Genomic DNA, 21,575 nt, shown 5'->3' with positions numbered 1-21,575 from the left:
TGTGGAGCACAGGGACCCCTTGTACACTGCCGGTGAGGATGCAAACTGATGCAGCCATGTAGAAGAAAGTAAAGAGGTTCCTCAAAAAAACTAAAAAGAGGACAGCCACAGGATCCAACAATCCCACTGCCGGGTTTATGTCCAAAAAAATGAAAACACCAAATCAGGAAGATTCACACACCCCAATGTCCATAACAGCATCATTTACAACAGTCAAGACGGGGAAAAAGCTAAGTGACTCCTGACAGAGGAACTGATGAGGAAGCTGGGGCAAACAGACAGACACACACTTACACAGACACACGATGGAAAAATACTCAGCCATAAAAGAATGACATCTTGCCAGCTGTGACAACATAGATAGACCTAGAAGGTATCATGCTACGAGAAATAAGGCAGATAGAAACAAATACAGTATGATTTCAGTTATATTTGGAATCTAAAAAAAAAAAGAAAGCACAAATGAACAAACAAAACAGAAACAGACTCACAGATACAGAGAACTAACAGGGGGCGGCCAGAGGGCAGGGAAGTGGGGAATGAGTGAAACGGGTGAGTACAGACTTCAGCTTTCAAAGTAAACGAGTCATGGGGATGAAATGTACAGCATGGGGAACAGTCAGTTTTTTTCTCCCTCCCACAAGAGTGAAAAGAATTGCTGCTCATTCTTCTTGCACCCCCAGCACTCAAGCATATATGAAGCCATCGAAGAATGTTTCAGTTCAGTTCAGTAGCTCAGTCGTGTCCGACTCTTTGCAAACAGTATGAAGAATGTTTAGTGGACTAAAATACCTGTCTCTGTGGTGGCAGGGAAGGCATATGTTAATGAAAGATCCCGGTCAGCCAACTAATAAATTCACAATCTGGTTCAACTACCCTTCTTGAGCCCTTACTGGATACCAAGTCCCTCTCTCTAGACTCTTTCTCAATCCTTACAATTTCACTTGAACTTCAACCAGCAATTCTAACAAACCGGGAAATCTAAGTCACCAACTCACAGCAGGTCAGGTGGGAATTTAGAAAGAATGAGTAATAAAGAAGGCGCAAAGACTGTTTTCCCTGACACTGCGTGACGGCAGTGACAGAGAGGAAAAGGGCAAAAGTTGAACAAAAGCAGCCCCAGGAGTCTGGAGCCAGCTGGCACGGGGAGGAGAGCCGCACTCTGTGAGGCTAACTTACCAGGCAAACAAGGAAAAATAAACACAACTTCCTAGACAGGCAAAGGAGGGGTGACATCCTTCGGGTCTTCCTAACGTTTACAAGCACTTATCAATAAACTTTTAATTTTAACAAAATGTAACAATTTCAGTGAAAATATTTTATTTGCTTCAAGTGAAATAAAAATATTCAGTTTATAGAGAAAAAAATGTCTTTGACTATGCTTATACACACTGAGTTATGGAATTTCATGAGTGTTATTAGCAATATTTGGAAAGTTCTAGAGAGCTTATTACACATCTTCAGGTATTCAATTACTGAACTACTCAACTTTTACTATTTTGTTCCTTTAATGACACAACAAAAATATACCTCTGTTTTCTTTTTAAACTTTGCAAAAGTAAGGACATTAAGAAATTCTATTTAATTGTCTGATTCTATTAATATGCAACCCAAAGGAATGAGATTTTTTCCTAGGGAGCATTTTTTTCCCTTTAAATAAGTAAATCAAATATAATTTCAAGCAGTACTGTTTTATTTAACATTTCTAACATACCAATTGGCTCTTGTACAACAGATTTAACCTTTAAAGTAAAAATAATTCATTGAATCATAAAAGATCAGCAGCCAAAAGTTAAAAGTGAATGACTAACTTTTACAGATAAATGTTCTGGCCAAGAAATTTAAGCTATTTTAAGAAGCAACTGATAAAACATTCTTCACACTTCTCAGGAAAAACTCACTTGTTGAAAATCTTCAATATGTGAAAATCTTCTAAAAGTACTACAAAATAGTGGGAGAACCTTAAGAACTATCAGAAAACTAAGATTAAGAACTATAATCCCTATTTTATAAACAAGGAAATTGAAGGACATGAAATAATTTATTAAACCTATTGTAAAAGATTTAAGTCCTGTTTCTTCTCAAGAGATTTGTGTATATAAGAAAACTGGGGGAGTTCTTCACACATAGATACTGGTATTAAGTAAACATCAGGATTTTATTTAGTTTTTCTGTTTTAACGCCTATACACAAGGATTTCAGGCAGCCTATAGCAAAGTTTAATAAAATGTAGATAGATCAAAGTAGATCAAAATAACATAAAGAGGAAAAAATGGTAACTCTAGGAGGCGATATACATTTTTACAACTAATAAATTTTACTTCCAATTCTCTGACAAAGGAAAAAAAAAAGGAAAAGTGAGGCATAAGTTACAAATTTACATTAATAGAAAAACAGAACACCAGTTCTGCCCAGAAAAGCAAGCTCATCAGATGATAATTTGAAAATAAAAGATATAAAAAAGCAAATGATTTATGATATATGGGAAATGTAAAAAATGATATGGTAAAAGCCGCATTAAAATAACTAGAATCTCTGGAGAAATAGTCAATTCTAGACACTATACATAATAAGCCTGGGATCTACTGTACCTAAAACAAAGATTTCAAAGGCTAATGAGACAATGAAGCCAGTTTGAAAGGACCAAAGTAAAACAAAAGACTGATATTATTACACGCCGCAAGGAAAACCTTGAGTCTCACCATATCTATAGCAAAAAGACTGCTGTCATCCCACAGATGTGCTGAAATTGCTTCACCAATAAGCACCACAACTTCTGCGAGCAACTCCAGAACTCGTATTATCATCTGTCTACTACCTGGAAATACAAACAGGAGACAGAACGAAAAAAGTTAACTTCCAGGTAAAGCTGAATAGCATACTGCTCAATCCTCTGGTTAGCTAATGCTCCCAATTCCTATTTCTCTTCTTATTTTTTGATATCTTTAGAACTGTTAAAAGAGAGATGACTAGGGAAGCCACAGTATACAGTCACTATTAGCCTTCTGTTTCAATCATAACACTATTTATCTACAAAAAAATCAAATGTGCTCATAAGTAGGAAAGACAGCCAGGAAGAGAATAACAATATAACCACAAGCACCGTGAGACAGAGTACAGTAAGTTTTCAAATTCAGAGACCATCCACCTTACATGTAATATGTGACAAGGCACAGGTCAGCTGAGAAGATATGGTCTAATAAATTGCCCACTTAGGACTAGGTTTAAGCTTTGTCATGAATTAGTTTCCCACACAGGAGTTTGGGAAACTTACACTCACCTTAAAGTCTAAAAACATTCCAGAAGAAAGGGTGCTGTCAACCCACCTGAGCAGCCTTCTTCTCCAGACAGAATAACAAAGGAATTCCACCACCCGTAACTCTGGATGAGGTGAGTATTCAATCAAGACTTTCCTGCCCCACATTACAAAGGTCAATTTCTAATGAATGAGAGTAAAACAAACTACTGGATCATGAGGGTCCAGATTAATTGCTTCATTAGAACAGCTGGGGCAAATTCTCTTAGAAATCTCTCATGACATTGAACAATTACAAATTAAGCAATAATGTGCCTTTACCAAAGGCCAAGAGAACATTTAGAAAATTTTATGTACCATGATACAGCTTTATAATTATCAATCTGACTTTCTACAGCAAATTAAGAAAAGGTTAAATGCAAAACCACTAAATCTAAAACTGTTCTCCTCAGTACACCATGCAGACAAACATATACACTTGATGCTGAAGAAGTTCAGATCTTCCTTCATGTCACTTTATTAGTACATGAATTAATCTGTTCTCCTCACTCCCGGAAGCAGAGCTCTCCAATCAGTAAGAAGTTAAGGTATACTGTTCTCAAAATAAAAACTGTTAATGTTCCCAAATATACACTTACCTCCTGCCTCTTCCGCATCACTTCCAGGCAAGCAAAAAATAGCCACAGAACTTACAGAACCATTAGCATGGGATACCCTTATCACTCGGCCAGTATAAACCAAACAAAGCAAAATGTGTCTTGTGTTTATATTTTGACAAGTTTATCAATTACTTAAAATGTATATACTTAGAGAATACAAATACAAAGGAGATTGCAAATCTTCCTTTACCTTGCAATGTGCTAAGTGCATGGATTTTGGCCTCAGAACTGAAGTTCAAGTCTCTGTTCTTCGCTGACTTTGGGTGAGTTTCTAGAGCACTCTAAACCTCAGCTGCTTGTAAAACAGGGAGAAGAGCAGTAACTACCACTGAGGGGTGGACCGAACAGGCTGGTGTGGGGAGCACGTGGGCGAATGTGCACCAGACCCTGTCCAGCAGCTGAGCACAGCAGGGCCTCGACGCGCGGTAACCTCGCTGACTGCGGGACTGCCCTGGACATTGGCCACGCCGCTCTTTCTCCAGGAAGATCACAGCCACCTCCCAGAGTTCACTGCAAGATATCTGCGCAAACTTACCCAGCATAGTGTCAGAAGGTTTGGGTTTTATGAATTCTGCTTTGTTTCTTAAGAGGACGGTATTACTGCGAAAGTACGGTCCAGTGTTGGGGTTGTTTTGGTTTTTAACATGTCCCCATCATTCAAACTTCCCTCATAGCTCAGTTAGTAAAGAATTCGCCTGCAATGCAGGAGACCCCAGTTTGATTCCTGAGTCGGGAAGATCTGCTGAAGAAGGGACTGGCTACCCACTCCAGTATTCTTGGGCTTCCCTGGTGGCTCAGATGGTAAAGAATTCACCTGCAATGCAGGAGACCTGGGTTCGATCCCTGGGTTGGGAAGATCCCTTGGAGGAGAGCATGGCAACCCACTTCAGTATTCCTGCCTGGAGAATCCCATGGACTATATAGCCTGTGGGGTCACAAAGAGTCAGAAGCAACCAAGTGACTTTCACTTTCACTTATCACTCAAGTCAAAACTGAGTGGGAAGACTGAACAACTGGAAGCAACTCAAAAAATCTCTAAAAAGCAAAAGCCAAGGAGCTTTTTCTTCTGGTCTATTCATGCCAGTCCACCTTCTCTAACTCACTCCAGTGTTTTTTTTCATTGCTTACCTTTAAATAGCCACACAAAGTGGACATCTGTGCCATAAAAGGCCAGAAGTCAAAGGGGATACTCTATCTGAACAGTGCTCCATGACATCCACGTTTAACTGAGAGACAATAAAGACCTTACTAAGTAATGTGAATTTACTAAGTAAATACAGATTTTTAAAGATGGTAAGACAGAAGGTGAAAGAGAGAAAAATGAGAGTCCTAGGAAACAGATAGGAACACACACAAAGTGTACAGAACGAGCTCTGGCTCCAAGGAGCACCGACCTGTTCTCAGGAGAGGCGTGGTGGCCTCCAGGAGGGAGAGGCAGAGCTGGGGCAGGCTCAGCTGCTGCAGCTGCAGCTCCAGCGCGTCCTCGGCCAGCTCCGGCAGGTCCACGGGCGAGGGGGCAGAGACCCTCGAGCTGACGTGCGCGTGGCTGCTGCTTCCACTGTGAAGTAAGCAAGGACAATCACAACCCTGGGCTGGGGAAACCGCCCGCAGACAGACTACTGCATGGCTGCTGTCTTGGCATGTTAAGAAGCTGCATACTTGGCTTGAATATATTGTTCCACGGAACAACTGTGGTCAGATTGGTAGAAACCTTGACAAGTTTATGAAATTAAATTCCATAAAGATGGCTCAAAATTGTAAGCAAAACCAAGAATGCATTTATATTTTGTTCTTCAAATTGATATTCTCCAAATATGTCAATAATCCTGTAGCAGTAATAGACATAAGCACTGAAAACCCATCCATCTCTCAAGGAACGCAAACAGATTCATACCAAAGTTCTTCCATGACTTCTAAAGGCAAAAACTAAATAGTTCATATGGCTCTCTAGACTTTCTGTGATTTCCACCAAATGTTCTAAGTAAGCCAATGTTAGCAACTGAAGAATGCAAGAAAATGCCAAAAAAATATGATGAGAAATGGATTACTTTATTTAGTACAGTCAACATCGTATGATTTTGAAAATGTACCCAAAATGGAACATCCCATCTTTCTTAGCTTTCTTTATTAAAAAAAAAAATTCTTTAGCTTGGGTATAAAGGGTGGGGTGGGGATCAAAGTGCCATAGAAAGGCTTGAACGTCATGTTTACAAAGCACCCCAAAATGTTGACTTTTGATGTTACCCACAGCTGAATTGAATCACAGACACGCTGACGCTACTGAACATGTACAATTTAATACACATTGTCATCCCTTCAATTCAAACATACCCAGCATCCCAAAATATGGAAATGAGCTGGGCTTCTCTCTAACTCTGAAAGGGCCTGGAAGGAAGTTCACTCAGGAGTAGAAACTTACAAGCACGCAGCACACTAGTTACAGCTCAGAGAACGAGCTGAGGAGGAAAACCACGCTGATCCACAGCAGCCGCTCTGCAAACAGAGGCGCACAGCTCGGGTCGCGCTGCTGGACCCTGCATGCACGCCCCCAACCCTGCAAACTGGGGCCCAGGGCCTGGCTCCCGGCCCTCCCTGCCTCAGGCTTTTCTATACAATGATGACAATAATCATCCCAATCGTATCACAGGACTCTTGTGAGGACACCACATGAGACAAAGCACGTGAAGCCCTTGAGGTAACACCAGGAACATGGCAAGCGTGAGTCAGTGTTAGCCTGGAGCGGCCACACTAGTTGTGTCAGGAGAAAAGAATCAGGCCGACACACAAGTGCTGGTCTCAGGGAGCATTTAGCAGAACGAACCTAAGGAAAAGACTAAGAAGTTTTCAAGATGCTGTAGCCTAAGGATGAGATAACACATAGACACCCTGCCAGCTCCTTTAAGGAAACAATGTGTAAAAATGTTTCTTTATACAAACAAACAAGAAAACACCATGAGTACCATCAACTCTGCACCCTGAAGGGGACTTCATTTTGATTCTCCAATCATTCCATTTAACAGTAAACACCAATACATTTAAATTATAATTAAATGAAATCCAAAAGTGGGTTTAAAATGTTATCAAGATGTATCCAACATTTTAAAACTATGCTTTTCAACTAGATCACACTCCATCTGTGGCTGCCATAAACAATTCAGTGGGTCAGAATCACCATTTTCTTGATGAAACAGAAATGAACAAATAATGCAATTCATTGTGTGACAGGCAAAATCGGAGAACAGCTTTGTGAACATTTTGTTTTGGAGTATGGACACAGGGGCACACACACACACATACACAGGGTATATGTCTGTGCTCTGAGTCCTAGGTTGCAGTATAACACTTATTTCTTACTGGAGGTCATGGTCAAAAAAGTGTGAAAGCCACTGGTTAACACAAGGCCGACACCTGAGGTAACGCTTCAAAAGATAAGACAGAAGAGAAAGACGACCTCCCTCTAAACTGAAACACGCGCTCAAGCTCCCTCGGCCCGGTCACCTGGAGGACACGGCGTCCCAGTCCTGGCCATCCCCCCGGGGCCGCTGGCCCGTGCGCCCCACCACGGAGGGCCGGGGGCTGCTGCTTCCGGGAGACGCGTTCTGGGAATGCGGAGCCGCCCTGACGTCAGGACAGTAAGACAGAGAAGAGTTCTGGGACACGGCATCTGGGGGAGAAAAGAATAAAATTACTCCCTGGTAGAGACAAACGACTGACCATGAGCTCTTTCTCATTAAAAAAAAAAAAATGAAAATAGTAGAAATGCTTCTCTGAGGTAAAAGTGAAGGCCAACCTTTTCTGCAGAACTCCCTTAGCACATGAGGTTCATATAAAACTGACCTGATTACACAGAACCTTCTAGCCAACACCATTCACCTACAACAGCAGAGACAAATCATCTACTCTCCTGCCTAAAGCCCTCTCAAAGACCATACCTCAAACCATGTGCAAAAATTAACTCAAAATTAAACAACAGCCTAAATATGAGTTAAAACCATAAAGCTCTTTAGCAGAAAACATAGGAGTGAATCCTCATGACCTTGGGTTTGTAACGAATTTTTAGACAAGACAGCAAAAACACAAACCACCAAAGAAAACAGAGATAAACTGGACTTCATCAAAACTTAAAACTTTCATGCATCAAAGGACATTATCAACAAAGTAACAACCTACAGAACGGGAGAAAATATTTGCAAATCAAACACCTGCTAAGGATTTAATATCCAGGATATATAAATAACTCCCAAAACTCATCATAAAAAAAAAAAGCCAAATATCCCAACTTAAAAATGAGCAAAAAACTTTGATGGACATTTCTCTAAAAATCTATCAATGGCCAATAAGCACATGAAAACTCACTAGAGAATCACTAGTCATTAATTAATTGTCATTGCTGCTGCTGCTGCTGCTACTGCTGCTAAGCTGCTTCAGTTGTGTCTGACTCTGTGCAACCCCATAGACGGCAGCCCACCAGGCTCCCCCACCCCTGGGATTCTCCAGGCAAGAACACTGGAGTGGGCTGCCATTTCCTTCTCCCATGCATGAAAGTGAAAAGTGAAAGTGAAGTCGCTCAGTCATGTCCAACTCTTCATGACCCCATGGACTGCAGCCTACCAGGCTCCTCTGCCCATGGGATTTTCCAGGCAAGAGTACTGGAGTGGGGTGCCATTGCCTTAGGGAAATACAAGTCAAAAACCACAATGAGATACCACCTCACTCCTACTAGGATAACTATAATTAAATAGAAAAAAGTGTTGGAGAGGCTGTGGAGAAACTAGAAACCTCATATACTGCTGGTGGGAATTAAAATTGTACAGCCACTGTGGAATATATTTTGATGGTTCTTCAGAAAGCTAAGGGGCTTCCCAGGGGGCTCATCAGTAAAGAATTTGCCTGCTAATGCAGGAGACAGGTTTGATCCCTGGGCTGAAGATCCCCTGGAGAAGGAAATGGCTACCCACTCCAGGATGCTTGCCTAGAAAATCCCACGAACAGAGGAGCACAGCTGGCTACAGTCCATAGGGTAGCAAAGACTCGGACATGACTGAGCATGCATACACACAAAAAGATAAACAGAATTAGCACAAGACCCACTACGTCTATTCTTGGGTATATACCCCAAAGAACTGAAAACAAGGACTTTAACAGATATGCCAATGTTCACCAGAGCATTACTCAATAGTCAGAAGCTGGGAACAACCCCTACATCCATCCACAGATGAATGAATGAATAAACAGAATGTGGTGTGTACATACAATGAAATATGATTAGGCGATAAAGTGAGTAAAGTTCTGACATAGGCTGCAATACGGATGAACCTTGAAAACACTAAACTGAATGAAATAAGTCAGAAAAATATTGTAGGATCCCACTTAGATGCAGAACCTAGACAGAAAATAGATTAGAGACTGCTGGGACTGCAGAGAAGGGGAAAGGGAGATTCTGCTATGCTTACAGAGTCTCCGTTTAGGGTGATGAAAAAGGCCTGGAAACATATGATGGTGATGAGGGCACAACAGCATAAATAAAATTAATGCACCGAACTGCAAGTTTATAATGGCGTATTTTATGCTATGTGTATTTTACCGTAATTTTTAAAAAGAATTAGGTAAAATAAAGACATTTACAGAGAGAGGAACAAAAACAACTCTCCAAGAGCTTCTCACTGCACTTCAAAGAAAATACAAAGTCGTACCAAGAGCTGCAAGTCCCAGTACCCGCTGCCCCAGGCCACCTCCCAGACCGTCCGCCTTCCCCTCCTGCACCCGCACCCATTAACCGCACTCACTCACTCCAGCCTGACTTCTGCTCCTCAGGCAGCTCGCCCTCGTGCCTGAGGCCTCTGGCCTCCCTGAATTCTCCTGCAGCCCTTCAAGTGGAGGTTCCTGCCCACCGCCAGGCCACCTCCTCTGGGAGGCCCTCCCTGACATCCCGTCCAGGTGACCCGTCTCCTGGGTCGCCTTCTGTTGCAGCGCCCTTCCTATCCCCCTCGGGCACTTGCTACCTCAACGCGCCTGTGTGTGCGGCGTGTGCCAGCCTTCCACAGCATGAGCTCAGACAGGCGGGGGCCTCCCCTGCCCTGTTCAGTGCTTCGCCCCCTGGAGCTGTGGTCCCCAACCTTTGTGGCACCAGGAGCCGGTTTTGTGGGAGACAGTTTTTCCAGGGACGGGAGGCCACAGGTGGATGGATGGCTTCGGGATGATTCAAGCACACTACATGTACTGTGTGCTTTACTTCTAATGTACTGCTGCCACTTATCCGACAAGAGGTACCAGTCCACCACCCGGAGGTTGAGGACCCCTGCCCGCAAGCACTGGTTGGCACAGAATAGGTGATAAACATTTATTTAATAGATGAATAAGTCCTCCGATTTATCCACTACTTTAACCAACCAAATTGAATTTAACTCTTTCTCTGATGAAATATGGGGTACTCGCAAGTTCTCAAGAAAGTTACTGAGGAAACTCCATGTCCCCTGAGGTCCATAATAAAGCTAACTAAAGCGTATGTATTCAAGTAGCACAGGATCAGTGATGCTCTCAACAAAATAGAGCGCAACTCTGAAGCATGACAAGTCACTGTGATCAAACATTCGACTTTCAGCGCACACTGGTGAGGACACAGAAACCCTGAACTGAAGCGCGGCTGTGGCAAGGCCAGCCCAGAATTCCTGCTGGCCATCAGGTGGCACTCTTTCCCCAAGAAGTCTGGCACTGCTATCAAATCAATAGAAAACATGGCCTACACAAGTTGCATTAAAATAGTTTCCATAAAATACAGACAAGCATTTTTCAAACCCAACAATTTCTTAACACAATGCATAACCTGCTAAAATGCCTAAAGCCCAGCATGATCAGCTGGACTTACAATCCCAGTCCTTAGTTCCTGTCACCACTGCACGCATGGAGAAAAACACCGTGCAGCCATCCCGTACCAAAAAAAAAGGATGCGGGGACTTCCCTGGCGGTCCGGGAATCACCTGGCGATGCAGGCGACGTGGGTTCCCTCCCTGGTCGGGTAACTAAGATCCTACATGCCGGGGCAAAACCGAGCTAGTACGTCGCAAGTACTAAGCCCGCGAGCCACGACAGAGGCCATGCGCTGCGACAAAAGGTCCCAAGTTCCCACATGAGGCAGGAAGACCCCGCGTGCTACAACTACAACCAGACACAGTCAAACAAACAAATCAAAAAAAAAGTTAAGGAGTTCATTCTGTTTAAAGAAAAAAAAGAGGACGGACTCATGAGTGCTTCTGTCATTAACACGCTGCTTTCAAAGATTCTGACTTGATAAACGCTCAGGAATGGGGCGTTTCTGCTGTGAAAATGTACACACACAGTAAGCCTGACAGTAAATACAACGGGGAGTCCTTGGAAGAATCTACAAATACCGCCAGTGCGCAAGGAATAAACAAACAGAAATACCTTGTTTATTAGAGAAAAAACTTGGATCTCTGTGGAAATTGAGTCTGTTTCTCAAATAGGCGCACAGCTGCTGCAAGCAGGAGACTGACTGTAGGGCCAGACGATGCTTCCCATCTCCTCCAAAGGCCAGTGTCAACAGAGACAAAAGGCTCTGAAATGAAGAGTGGTGAAAACGATCAACCGAACAAAGTGCTTGACTTCAAAGAAGGATGTGGCGCTCACGCAAGGTTAAATGAACAATCCAAGGAATCACGATAAGGTGCCAAGTATGTATAAGAGAGAAGCAGCAGAAACGGGTAAAAATGACTTAGCGTAATGTGGAAGATGGGTCGAAGATCAAATTTAAGGGGAACAGTCAGTGTTTCTCATATCTGAGCTGTTAGTTGAGTACCTATCCCAAAGAACAAAGGAAACAGTCCCCACTCAAGACATTGTTACAGAGTATTTTTTTAAAGTACAGCAAGCCTTTTTCATGTCAAACAGCTAAATCACTTGGCACATTCTGAGGACTGACAGCCATTCCTCTGCTACCACTCGGAGCTGGGACAGCATGTATCACAGCGGCCGCTCACCAGCACCCATCTCAGCCTGGTGACGGCGGAGCAAGCATGCCGGGCCTGACGGACGCTGTGGACAGGCTGCAGCCCAGCGCAGGCTCCAACGCCTCTGCTGCACACGCATGCGGCAGGCTGCAGCGCCGAGACAGCCACACCGCACACCTCTGCGTTCCCACGGCAGCTGGCACCGCGCATCAGAACCCACACGCTCAGAGCGATGCGAGTCCTACTGATCAGGCTGGTCAGGGCCGCCCAGCCTCAGTGCCCCACGTCCGTTCTCCCCTTCAAGTGGTTCATCAGTGGTAAGGTCAAGGGGGTCAAACTGGACTGAGCATGTCAAATGAGACCGCCTCCTATCAGAACAACCTCTGTCCAGGTAAGCTGAATAACGGGTCTGAAAAGCCAGACGGCTCATCATCTAAACGTGAGAGTGTAAGTTTCCCTTCCAAGGACGCCTACTTTGCACACTGTGTTTCACTGCAAAAAGTCCCCTACTTCGAAATCCAAAACAATTACAGAGGAAACGCACCTGAACAATTTTTGGCCTTTGAAGGAATATCTCAGCAGGAAAATCTTGCATGATAACATCTTTCAACAGTTCACAGGTGTTCCAGATTACAGTGTGGTTACTACTTCTTAAAGAGCTGCAAAATACACAAAATATAGTATTTATTTTTAAAAAGCGTATACCCACACCAGATTCTAAGGAACCAGGCAGCATAATGACCCTATCAGAACTCTTCAGGTCTCGGCTGACACGTCGTCCCCTGGGAAACGTTCCCAGCTCTCCTCCCTAACCAATGAGCTAGCCTGGGGCAGGTGTTCTTTCACGTGCCCAGAATCTGTGCTGCGGCTACTGCCTGTCGACTCCACAGACCCCTGGACCCTCCTCTAGAGAAGGGACGTCACAGTGCCCACCCCTGTATGCCCAGAGACCATCACAGCGCCATGAAATGAGATCAATGAAATCTGCTAAATGAATGTAAGACACTCATTTGTAAGACAGAGGAAATCATAATAGATAGAGAAATAAATTCTAGGTATTAGATTCCTTAACTCCTCTTCCCTACTTGGGGGGAATCAAGCTGGTACTCCTCTCTTGTCCTATGGACACATGGGACCCCTTAACTTCATGAACCCCTCAACTTCTCTAAGAGCACTTGCCTCCCTAGCACGATGGTGGTTGTTCACCTCTCACCCCAAGAAACCAAACCCGCTCTCAGTTCAGCTAGTCCACCATTCACCACCCACACGCGCTCCCTAGAGACCTCATCTCCTCCTCAGCAACCAACTCAGAACTGACAGATCAATGCCATCCCCACCTCAACCCCAGCTGCATGCAACCTCTTCAGCATGTTGTTCCAAGAGAATTCACTGCCGGTCTAGAAGGGCCATCATCGAAATCACTTAATAGCATCCCCCTATTTGGCCCGAACTCTAGAAGTTGGTCTTTATTTTTCAGACTCTCACCAAAACAAGGCAGACAATGCATTTGGTATGGCATTCACTGAAATGAAATTTTAGCAAAAAGTGAAACTAGACTTTAAAACACTCTCCAAACTTCTAGATATCATCTCTCTATTTTGAGAAGTAATGACCAAATAAAATCCATTACATAAAATCAGATCAGAAGTCCCCAACCTTCTCCTAACAGAGTCCATGTTTTGAAATATATTGTCTACTAAAAAGACTGCATTTTATGTTTAATTGCTCCAAGGGCCTAAGCAATGGCCAGCTAATCTGGTTGATAAGCGATGACTCTTGTCACCAAAGAGTGCACAGGATTCCAAGCACAAAAGAGAAACTTGATGTGAAGCCTGATTAAAGGCGAAGGGGAATTTTCTGGCTTGCTTTTTTAAATACTGAAAATGATTCATATATTCCCTTTACTACCAACCACAGCCACTTTTAGAATCTTTATTTTTCTGATGAAAATGTATAGTAATAACTCTCAGACTTCACGGCTACAAATACCAGAAGCCAAAACACCTGCCATACATCGGGCACAGTACCTTTCGTTGGACGAGAGAACGTGTCTGTCAGCTGCGGTCAGGGGGAGCCAGGGGAAAGTAGAAAACTTCAAACACTTCGCAGTCGGATTTGCTGCTAATGGAAAACCAAAACATAAGGCAGCGAAGGAGGCAAGGTGGACAGATTCACAACGTCCCGAGGAACACTTTGCCTTCAAAACAAGTCCCCAAGTAAAATTACAGCACACAGTTCCCTGAAGTATGTCAAAAAGACCAGCTGCAAATTTGTGTCCTCAAAGAATAAATAACAGATCTCTTTTCACAATTAAAACAGAACTCCTATTATTTTTAGAAGAAGGGCATTAAACACAAACCAATATTGAACGATATTTATAGCATCAATTAAATTTTTTATTCTACGACGTGGGTAACCAGAACAGAGACCTTAAACAAAAAAGAAACTGGTATTTGGAGATCTCTAACTGTAGAAATTAAAAACGATATAAATGTAATCATACACTGTATGTAGTAAGTCAAGCTCAGATATCATAAATAGTGTTTGATATTTTAACGGTTACTCTTTGAGGATGACTTGAAAACCATAAGGTTAAAGATCAAATATCAGTGTTCAAACAAGATTAAAAGAAATCTGAGAAACCGAATCCAATTTTACACCACCCTCCTTCAAATTATTTTTAAACAGATCTCCTAGTGTACAAGTTAAGGTGGCAACACACAAGCCCTTCCAAACGACAAACAGTCTTTCTGCCACATGCTTTGAAAAGAGCATGGGATTGCTAAATTCAGGTAACGGTATTATTAAATTCCCAAACACAGCACAGTTGCTTCCTTCAAAAGTGTTAACATAAAAGCAGGGTTTACCGTCTAAGGGAAAAGCAAGAGTTGGGAAGGATGTAAAGATGTGTCTAAAGAAACCACACCAGCAAATCCACAAACTACAACTCACACAAAAATGCGTCACCATCTCAATCTTTCCAGATGCTTTCAACAGCTTCACTCAAATACCCACCCTTCCCAGCCCTGGAGACACTCCGTTCAGATGTCTCCGGATGGCACTGCGTTAAGCCTCTCAGCCACAAACACAAAGAACTACCGTATCAAACCTAAGCTCCCAAGAAACCTAACAAAACTTTTACAGACAGGAAATGTCAAGTATTTTAACAGCTGAGCAAGTTTTCTGTTCCTGCTTATGCTGGACTCAAATTTGAGAATTTCTACAAAATCTTTCTGTAAGAGAGGGCTTCCAAACTGAATGGGACTGAATACCTGACATCCACAGAAATATTGCTGGAAACAGACTTTTCATTTCAACTCCACAGGCAAGAAAACATAAAGTTCATGCTCACTTAACCGTGCCCGAGCTGTGTCATCTACCACAAAGATTTTATCCTTTTCTAAGTCTCAAGGTCCTCACTGGGAAAATGGCGTCATTAAGAGTATCAATCTGGGACTCCAGGAAGACCCACTCATTCGTTACAAAAATACAGACTGAACACCCGGTACATTTCTGGCACTGCTGCCCACACCCACACGGGAGGAAGCAGTTCTGGTGGCTGACATTAAGCTTACAATGAGTGAGACAAACAAGACATAAATAAACACATAATTAAACAAATACTTGTAAGGAGAAAACCAAAGACAGAGAAAAAGTGATCCTGGCTGGAGTCCTCAGGAAGGTCTCTTTGAGGAGGTGGCAAGTGAGCAGAGGCCAGACACAGGAAGCCCTGGATGAGATTCCCGGGAGGCTCTAAACCAGAACTCACCGGTCAACTGGGCATGGGGATAAAGACAGAGGGAGAAACAAACGTCACCGGATGGCCAGTCCTGCTGGGGGAGCTGGAGAATTCACGAGGTGACAGGACAGGGCACAGCCCAGCCCCTGACAGAGACCCCCCGCTCAACAAGCGCCAAGGACCTCGGCCACCATTACCACACCCACACGGCGCCTCAAAGGCAGCGAGAACAATAAAGTTGGACCCTTTAGACTATCCTAATCTAATTACAGGAATAAACAGTTTGGTGCCGAAACATTTAAGTCTGACCACGATATGTCTTCAGGACAATGAGGAAAAGTACCTTACGTTTCAATTTCCCAGGTCAACAGTATCTACTTCACCACAGACACTCACCTACAGGTCGTGAAGGTATTTCCATCTGCGGCAAAGTACTTTTGTCTTGCGGAAAATATCCTGTTAAGATTTCAGGTTGTTGCAGCAATTCTGAAAAGAAAATGTGTTACTGGTGCATTACTGAAATTGAAACTTGCTCTTTTCAAATATTAATGGTTTAAGTTTCTGGATCATTTTAAAAATTAGAAAAATAATGCAGTTATGTTTCTCTGAATAATCTGTCCTCCTAAATAGGAAAAAAATGTGACTGCTGAGTCAATTTCAAACTGAGGGATTTTCTACTTTTACTGTTAATTAATTGCAATTATTCCTTAGAATGAAAACATACACAATGTACATAAAGAATTTGCTGCTGCTGCTAAGTTACTTCAGTCGTGCCCAACTCTAAGCGACCCAATAGACGGCAGCCCACCAGGCTCCTCCGCCCCTGGCATTCTCCAGGCAAGAACACTGGAGTGAGTTGCCATTTCCTTCTCCAATGCATGAAAGTGAAAAGTGAAAGTAAAGTCGTTTAGTCGTGTCCAACTCTTAGTGACCTCATGGGCTGCAGCCCACCAGGCTCCTCCATCCATGGGATTTTCCAGGTAAGAGTACTGGAGTGGGGGTGCCATTGCCTTCTAAAGAATTTGCTACAAGGTATTAATTCAAGGGCTGCTCACCTCTGCTTCTCAGCCCATCTCGCTCCTTTCAATCTACATAGTCCCCATCACTTCAATTTTCATTCATGCTTTTTAAGATAAAAGTTGCCAAAGCAAGAATCAGGCACTACCTTTTGGTAACTCTGATGATCCCCTACCGTACATGATTATATTCAGCACCTCAGCTGTAGTGAGACTGAGAATGAAGAAAACGCTAAAACTCAGTTATGCAATTTTCCATTTGCAGTTCTCATGCCAGTGGTCCTCAGACTGATACGGAGAGCTACAAATTAGCCCATGACCATTCCTGTAATCCCACCTGCACGAACTAGGTTGAAAATTCATGATATAAGATTACACTTTCTTTGTTATCCCTTACAAAGAAATCCTAAAATACACTGTTAAAAATCACAATCACACAAGAATTCAGTAAATGGCAGCTGCTATTGTTATCTCCTGCTGAAAGTGGGACCGAGGGTCACAGCAGGGACAGCAGAGCATTGGTATAGAGAAAAGTCGAGTCTAACAGATTAAATGAGCAAAAACGCGTTTTTTTTATACTTCTACTTAAATTTTATACTCATGAGTATGAAAATCTTATACTTTTCATAAATTTCAAGAGCATTTGCTTTTCTTCAGATCAATTTAAATGCTTTCCATGAGCAAGGAACTAGTGGACATCAAATAGGGGTTCTGGGCTTAATATATGCTGGGCTCTATGCTAAGTACTGTCTCACTTAAGCCTCACAGAAATCTTGTAAGAATGTTCTCGTTTATTGTACCGATTTCTGGAGGAGAAAACAAATCCTGGGGGGACTGAGGCCCTTAGCCAAGACCACACAACTAGTGGCAGACCTGGGACACAAATCCATGTTTCCTTGACTCTGATTTTAGCAGGTACACTAAATGTGTAGCTCATTTTCATTGTATCCCATAACAAAATCATGAGCCGGGCAGGTATTACCACTATATGAAGAACACAGTCCCAAAATGAAAGTATAAAACATTTAAAACAATGACTGGCACATAGTAATGAGTGCTCAATGAATATTTCTTGTTATTGTTTAAAAAACAAATGGTCAAAGTAGTCTCACAAAAAGAAAGTCACTGGCATCTTTTTATGCCCTTCAACCAAAAAAGCAAAATTACACAACTGTCCTCCTCTCTATAATGTTGGTGGTGTTAGTTGCTCAGCTGTGTCCGACTCTTGGCGACCCCATGGACTGTAGCCCACCAGGCTCCTCTGTCCATGAGATTCTCCAGGCAAGAATACTGGAGTGGGTTGCCATTTCCTTCTCCAGAGGATCTTCTGACCCAGGGATTAAACCTGGGTCTTCTGCACTGCAGGCAAATTTCTTTACCATATGACCTACAGGCAACTCCTTGTATAATGTTAGAGGAGAATTATGGTCAAATTCATATAAGTTAACATAAGAAAAGTAAGCTGTGGGACAGGGGAGTGGGGAAAGGTTTAGAATCCCATAGACAGAGGAGTCTGGTGTCCTATAGTCCATGGGGTCACAAAGAGTCTGACATGACTGAGCACCCACCACCACCACCACCAAGGTCCCTTTCCTTAGAATTAACCATTAGAACCAATATATTAAGACAATGATTGACTGATTGACTTCATCAGATTGATTTCAGAGAGTTACCAGTTTGACTGGTCTGGTAAGATGAAGAATACATTTCAGGAACTTCTGAAGGAAGACTAAAAAGTCCATCCAGAATGCCATCAATTTCTGCCTGCAGATTCGGCTCCACATTAGGGCGAAGTTTAGATAAGAATTCGACGGCACCAAGATCAACCAAATGCTGCACTGCTGGGGGATACTGCAACCAGAAAAGAAGAGTCTTCAGAAAAACTGTGAATATCAAAATCTCTAGGCTTTATGTTACAGCAATTAAAACATGAAACTATTTTTAGTATATCAGATGTTCCTTTCTTAAAACTTGCAATGATGTACATGAGACATGGATTTATACAGACATATATCAAATATTTGGTAACACTGACGAGAGAAAAGCCCAGACAATGAACACTAGAAATGCATATTATCAATTCCTACTTTTATTTATTTATTACACGGATTACTTCTCTCCACTGACACTGGCCCTATCATTTCCTACCTCCGACCACTCACAGGATGCCAAAGTAATAAGCACCCCCTACAACTGCATGTGATTTAAAGTTTAGAAACCCTAAACTAGCACTCAGCTATTTGACCCTGACAATGAACTACTCTCAAGACAGAAAAATAACCTGAAAACCAGGTATGGGGAGAAAAAAAAACAAAACAACACTTGTGCTGTCCATCATGGTGATCTGTAACATCATCTTTCACGTGTTCTCTTTTATACAAAAGTACCTCTAATTTTTAATATGTAATAAACAAGAGACCATAAGGGGAAATGGCATGACAAATATTAACCTTCCAAGATGATGCCCGAAAAAGGGGGGAACATCCCTGAACTCAGAAACCGTGTTAACTCAGAGCTCATGAGACACTGTGAGGTTCAACATCACACAGAAGACAAAAGGAGGAACATCATATATCCTGATGAATTAAAATTCAACATCTCCAGTTGTGATTTTTTTTTAATTAATAATTTTCAACAGAAGCTCCAACTAAGCGACTATGGAACACGTCCTTACTTCGGAGGGATGCTAACCTTAACCAGTCTGCTCAGCAGACCCAGGACCTCGTCCTTCATCGGGACGGACGGGAAATTGAACCATTCCAGCAAGTGGAGAAACAGCAGCCTGTGCAGAGCCAGGTCCGCGCCGCAGACCAAGCTGTGCTCCAGCTTGCAGAGAATACTCCTGAGCGCGCGCTCCCGGATCTCGGCCAGCGGGTGACCTGTCAAAGCAGCACAGCACACGTCTGTTTCCCGACCCCGAGAGCCGCCCGCCGAGGACGCACCCCAACGCTTTCCCGATTCTCGCCGGGGGCTGGAGCGGGCCGAAGAGGCAAAGGAACTAGCCGGTTCCGTCTACACGCGCAGGCCGCGGGAGCACCCGCGACGCGAACGCCGGGGGTCCGACGTGGGTCCCCAGGGGGCTGCCGGCCGCCACGGGAAGCCGTCGCCGGGATGGCCAGGCCTCCGCGAACGTGCCCCGGCCATCCTCGGCAGGCGGCCGACGCAGCTGGGCGGTCCGGGCGCGGGGGGACGCGAACGGTTACCGAGCTTCCGGATAAGGCCGGTCAGGACCATCTCGTCTCTTCTCCACTCGCTCGGCCGCCGCCGGAGAATTAAACCGCCGCGCCACTGCGTCCGGCCACAATTTCCGTCCCCCCGAGGAAACCGGCCACTCCGAAGGCGGGTTCCGCACCGTGTGCGCGAAGGACCCAGCTAGTGAGAGGCATACTCCGTGAGCTGTCCCCGGCCCCCGCGCTGCCAGGAGAGCGTATACGGTCTCCACGGTTACCAGTATGCGCTTCTTAGACGGCGATCTCCATCATAAGCACTGGACAGAAAGAGGGGGCAAGCGGAGAGAGAACGGGCTGTGCCGCCGTGCATCTCGGGAGTTGTAGTCTTCACCCTGCAGTGCGCCCTTCCCGGAATTCCGGGCCCACCCCCGCGCCCGCCTGCCAGGGGTTCCAGCCAGCCCGCGGTTCCGGCTTGCCCGCGCGGGCTGCGGCGCCGCGGGTTCTGCAGAAACTCAACCCCTCCCTGCCTCCTGCCTCCGCGAGGGGCTGGCTCAGCACCCCGCCAGTCTGAATTCTCACCTCCCAGAGAAGTCCATCTCCTTTACCACTTAGAATGCAGGCTTGTGTTGGGATTACCCACCCCGCCCCACCCCTACCTGCCTCCCTCCCGTGACTAAACAACCCAACGTCTTTAACGGTGGGATGTAACACATCCAGGTTGATGTAACCCATGAAGTCACGGTTCAGAGTAAACAAGTGGAAAAAGACTTGAGTGCGGCGGAGAGGGACTGCACAGGAGAGAAGGGGGCTGTGCAACGAAAAGGGTTGAGGAGGGGTTTGGATTCTTTTTTGAATGCCACTGAAGTTGACTGCTACACTTCGATCTCAATAGGAAAAAAAAAAATCTAAGCAATGGCAAAAGCGATGATATCAAAAGGAAATCTGTAAAGTGATTTGCATTTTAGAGAACAATTCACCTCGCGGACCTGTTCCTCCTGGGAAAAGGGATGTCGAGGCACCAATTCCCATTCTTATTTTGAAGGGAAAACAAAAGAGGGGAGAAGCACTTAAAATCTGAGAAGTTCCTGGAGCACCGTCACACCGACTAGTAAGTGGCTGACTGAGGACTCTTAGGTTTCTTCCTCCCGCTTTTCGGAGTCGGCTCCTTCTACATGTGTATAGGCAAAACCCACGCTTGTGGTGTGCTGACATTTGAGCTGGATCTTGAGGGGTCAGTAGGAGTTTGGGCTTTGTTTGTTTTTCATGCAGTGAAAAGGGGTGAGGGAGTTTCTGCCAGAGAAAACAGTATATCAGTTCAGTTCAATCTAGTCCAGTGGCTCAGTCATGTCTGACTCTGCGACCCCATGAACTGCAGCAGGCCAGGCCTCCCTGTCCATCAGCAGCTCCTGGAGCTTACACAAACTCATGTCCATCCAGTCGGTGATGCCATCCAACCATCTCCTCCTCTGTCGTCCCCTTCTCCTCCTGCCCTCAATCTTTCCCAACATCAGGGTCTTTTCAAATGAGTCAGTTCTTCGCATCAGGTGGCCAAAGTATTGGAGTTTCAGCTTCAGCATCAGTACTTCCAATGAATATTCAGGACTGATTTCCTTCAGAATGGACTGGTTGGATCTCCTTGCAGTCCGAGGGACTCTCAAGACTCTTCTCCAACATCACAGTTCAAAAGCATCCATTCTTCTGCCCTCAGCTTTCTTTATAGTCCAACTCTCACATCCATACATGACTACTGGAAAAACCACAGCTTTGTCTA

At 44.1% G+C, this 21,575-nt stretch overlaps 1 protein-coding gene across 3 annotated transcripts in view; it reads right to left on the bottom strand.

Moving 5' to 3' along the window:
• The window catches only part of RTTN (rotatin), a 120,389-nt gene extending 100,480 nt beyond the window's left edge, over window positions 1–19,909 (bottom strand). For 2 of the 3 annotated variants that reach the window (XM_065932312.1, XM_065932314.1), the window contains exons 1-10: window positions 19,838–19,909; window positions 19,326–19,513; window positions 18,308–18,485; window positions 16,015–16,104; window positions 13,907–14,000; window positions 12,424–12,538; window positions 11,338–11,488; window positions 7,414–7,579; window positions 5,310–5,473; window positions 2,703–2,818 (exon numbers count right to left, since the gene is read on the bottom strand). In XM_065932312.1, coding sequence (XP_065788384.1) covers window positions 2,703–2,818; window positions 5,310–5,473; window positions 7,414–7,579; window positions 11,338–11,488; window positions 12,424–12,538; window positions 13,907–14,000; window positions 16,015–16,104; window positions 18,308–18,485; window positions 19,326–19,513; window positions 19,838–19,868 — 1,293 coding nt within the window. In that variant the 5' untranslated portion in view covers window positions 19,869–19,909. The remainder of the gene's footprint in view (window positions 1–2,702; window positions 2,819–5,309; window positions 5,474–7,413; window positions 7,580–11,337; window positions 11,489–12,423; window positions 12,539–13,906; window positions 14,001–16,014; window positions 16,105–18,307; window positions 18,486–19,325; window positions 19,514–19,837) is intronic. The other variant, XM_065932313.1, reaches the window with a different exon arrangement.
• Between the last annotated feature and the right edge of the window lie 1,666 nt (window positions 19,910–21,575).

The sequence above is a fragment of the Muntiacus reevesi genome, chromosome 4, assembly GCF_963930625.1.
Source record: "Muntiacus reevesi chromosome 4, mMunRee1.1, whole genome shotgun sequence".
NCBI classification, from domain to species: Eukaryota; Metazoa; Chordata; class Mammalia; order Artiodactyla; family Cervidae; genus Muntiacus; species Muntiacus reevesi.
The sequence above is the reverse complement of the archived record's forward strand: the minus strand, read 5'-3'. Positions and strand labels throughout refer to the sequence as shown.